This window comes from Etheostoma cragini, chromosome 5, assembly GCF_013103735.1.
Source record: "Etheostoma cragini isolate CJK2018 chromosome 5, CSU_Ecrag_1.0, whole genome shotgun sequence".
Lineage (NCBI taxonomy): Eukaryota > Metazoa > Chordata > Actinopteri > Perciformes > Percidae > Etheostoma > Etheostoma cragini.
This window is the reverse complement of record NC_048411.1, coordinates 30,687,473-30,690,516: the sequence shown is the minus strand read 5'-3', so window position 1 is coordinate 30,690,516 and position 3,044 is coordinate 30,687,473. Positions and strand designations below refer to the sequence as shown.

The 3,044-nt window shown below is 39.2% G+C and overlaps 1 protein-coding gene across 1 annotated transcript in view; it reads left to right on the top strand.

Moving 5' to 3' along the window:
- LOC117945071 (probable E3 ubiquitin-protein ligase HECTD4) overlaps window positions 1–3,044 on the top strand; it is a 73,815-nt gene that overhangs the window by 50,240 nt on the left and 20,531 nt on the right. The window contains exons 49-51 of the mRNA XM_034872324.1: window positions 225–462; window positions 1,670–1,806; window positions 2,772–2,898. Coding sequence (XP_034728215.1) covers window positions 225–462; window positions 1,670–1,806; window positions 2,772–2,898 — 502 coding nt within the window. The remainder of the gene's footprint in view (window positions 1–224; window positions 463–1,669; window positions 1,807–2,771; window positions 2,899–3,044) is intronic.

Genomic DNA, 3,044 nt, shown 5'->3' with positions numbered 1-3,044 from the left:
TGTATAGAGCAGCATATCTCCACCAGACTCCATGTAAATAATCACTACTTTTAGCGTGTATAGAGCAGCATATCTATGAAAATAGGATTGAGGTTGAAAAATACCAAAGTGCCCCTCTAAGCTATACTGGTTCATCACTGATATCCATTATGTATTACACTGTATACTTTCCTCTCAGGATTGATGTAGTTAATCATCTATTTTTCTTTCCTTTTGGCTTTTAGAACTCAAAGATCCGTGCCAACTTTGGAAGCCGGCCGTTCGCATACGCAGAAGGCCAAGCACACAGAAATGCGGCTGACTTGTGTGTAGATCTCGCGGAGGAAATAAGTGCAAATTTTGAAGCGCTGCCCTTTGCTATGGCCTCAGACAGCGATAACGATGCAGGTGCGAGCGTTACCTCCGACTCCGGCTCACATGGACCCCCTTGTCGGATTGCAGCCGTGGCAGTTGCCCAACAACGTAGGTTCACTATCTTCTTTTTTAGCCTTTGGCTGCTTTCACACACACCCAGGCAGTCGTCTATGGAGCTAGATTTGTTTCTTTATTACATGCGAGAAAATTAATGATCTGAGAGGAAAAAAAAGGTTTTAGAGAAAAAGTTATCACACTTTTGGTAAATTTCAATTTCCTTGCGGGATTCATCCCAGAAGGATAAAGTGTAAAAGAATTTTCTGAGAGAAATTTTTTTTTATTTGAGATAAAATGTTTTCATACCAATAAAAAAATAATTATATTTGAGACTAAAAAAAGAAAAAAATATAAATTTGAAATTTTTTTAATTCTTCCTGAGAAAAAAATCTCTCAAAATACTTTTTTAAACTCTGAAGTATATATATTTTTCTATCAGTGTGAAAAAATGTCTCTTAAAAAAAAAGTAAAAAATTTATTCTCTCCGTTTTTCTTCTCGCTCTCAAAACTTAAGTCTTTGCACTCGTCTCACGATTTTTCACTCGCTGTGACGATAATGTCGTGGGCGGGGCCACGTTCCTATTGGCCAGTCGGGTGAGCACCCTCTTGTGTTGCTGCTAGCTGGCTAACGCTAGCTTCCATGCACAACTAAGGCAGCGCATCTATGCCGATGACAATGGTGTAATGATTCAGATTTTGATTTGGGGTTATGTGTTATGCGGTGGCCAGTCATGTGCGCGTGGATCAGACTTGTTGTTGTGTTTTGAGGCGGTTTCGAGCGTCCTGGACAGGAAACAGGAAACATCGCTGCCTCTATTGCTGCCACAAGAAAGTTTAAAACACATAGCAGGAGCTCTGAACCGCCCTGGAGACCGTTTCCTCGGTCCCTCCGTCTCTTTTCTTTCCCTCTTCCTCAAGGAAATGAAGCTGCCTTCAAGTGTGGTCGGAAACGTCAAGATCTAAAAACAATCCGACAGAAAAACGATTGTAAACTATAAAGTGTACTTCTACTACCGGAAGGGGTTAAAGAACAAATGAGCTGTTAAAGCGACACTCCCACACCGTCCACTCAACGCCTGAGCTAGTGTTAACGAACGCTCGTCCTCATAAAAGTGCTTCTTTTTCCTTTTTCCTTATATATACACATGAGTATATATGTGTGTGTGTGTGTGTGTGTGTGTGTGTGTGTGTGTAGTGCCTTACCCTGATAGAGTATTGTTAATAATTTGTTTGTGTTGGTCCTTTCCTCTTGTTACAGAGTACAACAGCGACCTGTCGTGCCATTACAAGTTCGAGCTGAGCTACGAGAACCTGGTCACCTCTGGGCCCGACCCGCACCCTCCTCCCATCGCTGACGATGAGAGTGACGATGAGGATGATGATGATGTCCCAAGGGTGAGCTGGAAACCTCCACTTATCCACACTTCTCATCTGTTAACCCTCCTGTTGTTCATAAAGATTGTATATCAGAGAATTTGGGTTTGTTTCAACTGCATCGTCAGAAAAAAATAAATTATATATACATATATAAATAACGTGGATGGTTCCATAAAATAAATGAGCAGTTCACTAATTTCATTGAATTTGGGTGTTCAATTTTATAGCATTTTGGTGGGGGGAAATATAAATGAACATTAAAAAAATGGACAAAATGTCAACAAAAAAAAATAATAATAAAAAAAAAGCGGTGGGAAAAAAAGAACAAAAACCTCAAAAAAGTGCAAAAAGCTCCAACAAAACCAGCCGAAAAATTGTCAAAAAAATTGGAAAAAAGTGACAAATACGGAGGGAAAAGTGAGAAAAAGTGTCGACCCATTTTAGTTAAAATTTTGACCCAGAAAAACAAAACGTTGAAGGTTGACGAGAAGACAACACGAGGGTTAATGTTCCTAATTCAAGGGGTTCACAAAGATTGTATATCAGAGAAATTGGGTTTGTTTCAACCACATCGTCAAAAAACATATAAATAACGTGGATGGTTAAATGATGATTTATCTAATAAATGATCAGTTCACTACTTTCATTGAATTTGGGTGTTTTTAATTCAATTTTATAGCATTTTGGTGGATGAAATATAAATTAACATTAAAAAAAAATGGACAAAATGTCTAAAACATTTGTTTGTTTGTTTTAAAGTGAGGGGGGAAAAGAACAAAATCTTTTTATTTTTTTAACTGCAAAAACAACTAAAAAAGTGACAAATACGTCGGGAAAAGTGAAAAAAAAGTGTCGACCAATTTTAGTTAAAATTTTGACCCAGAAAACAAAATGTTGCAGTTTGATGAGAAGCATCACCAGGGTTAATGTTCCTAATTCATTCTAAGTTTGTCCTCTTCCTTGTTTCTCGTGTCCGGCCCCAGGAGGACCACTACGCCCTGCTGGTGAAGGCCTGGGAGACCAAAGTGTTCCCGACCATTCGGAGGCGCTTCCGTAACGAGGCCGAGAGGAAATCTGGCCTGGACCAGATCAAAGGAGCTCTGCAGCTCGGTAAAGATGAAAGAAATCATTAGAACGTAACTCAGCATTAGCATATTTAGTGGGAATGTTACTTATACATACTTATGCCCCCTGTATTTTAACATAGGGGGGTGTATACTTATGCCCCCTGTATTTTAACATAGGGGGTGTATACT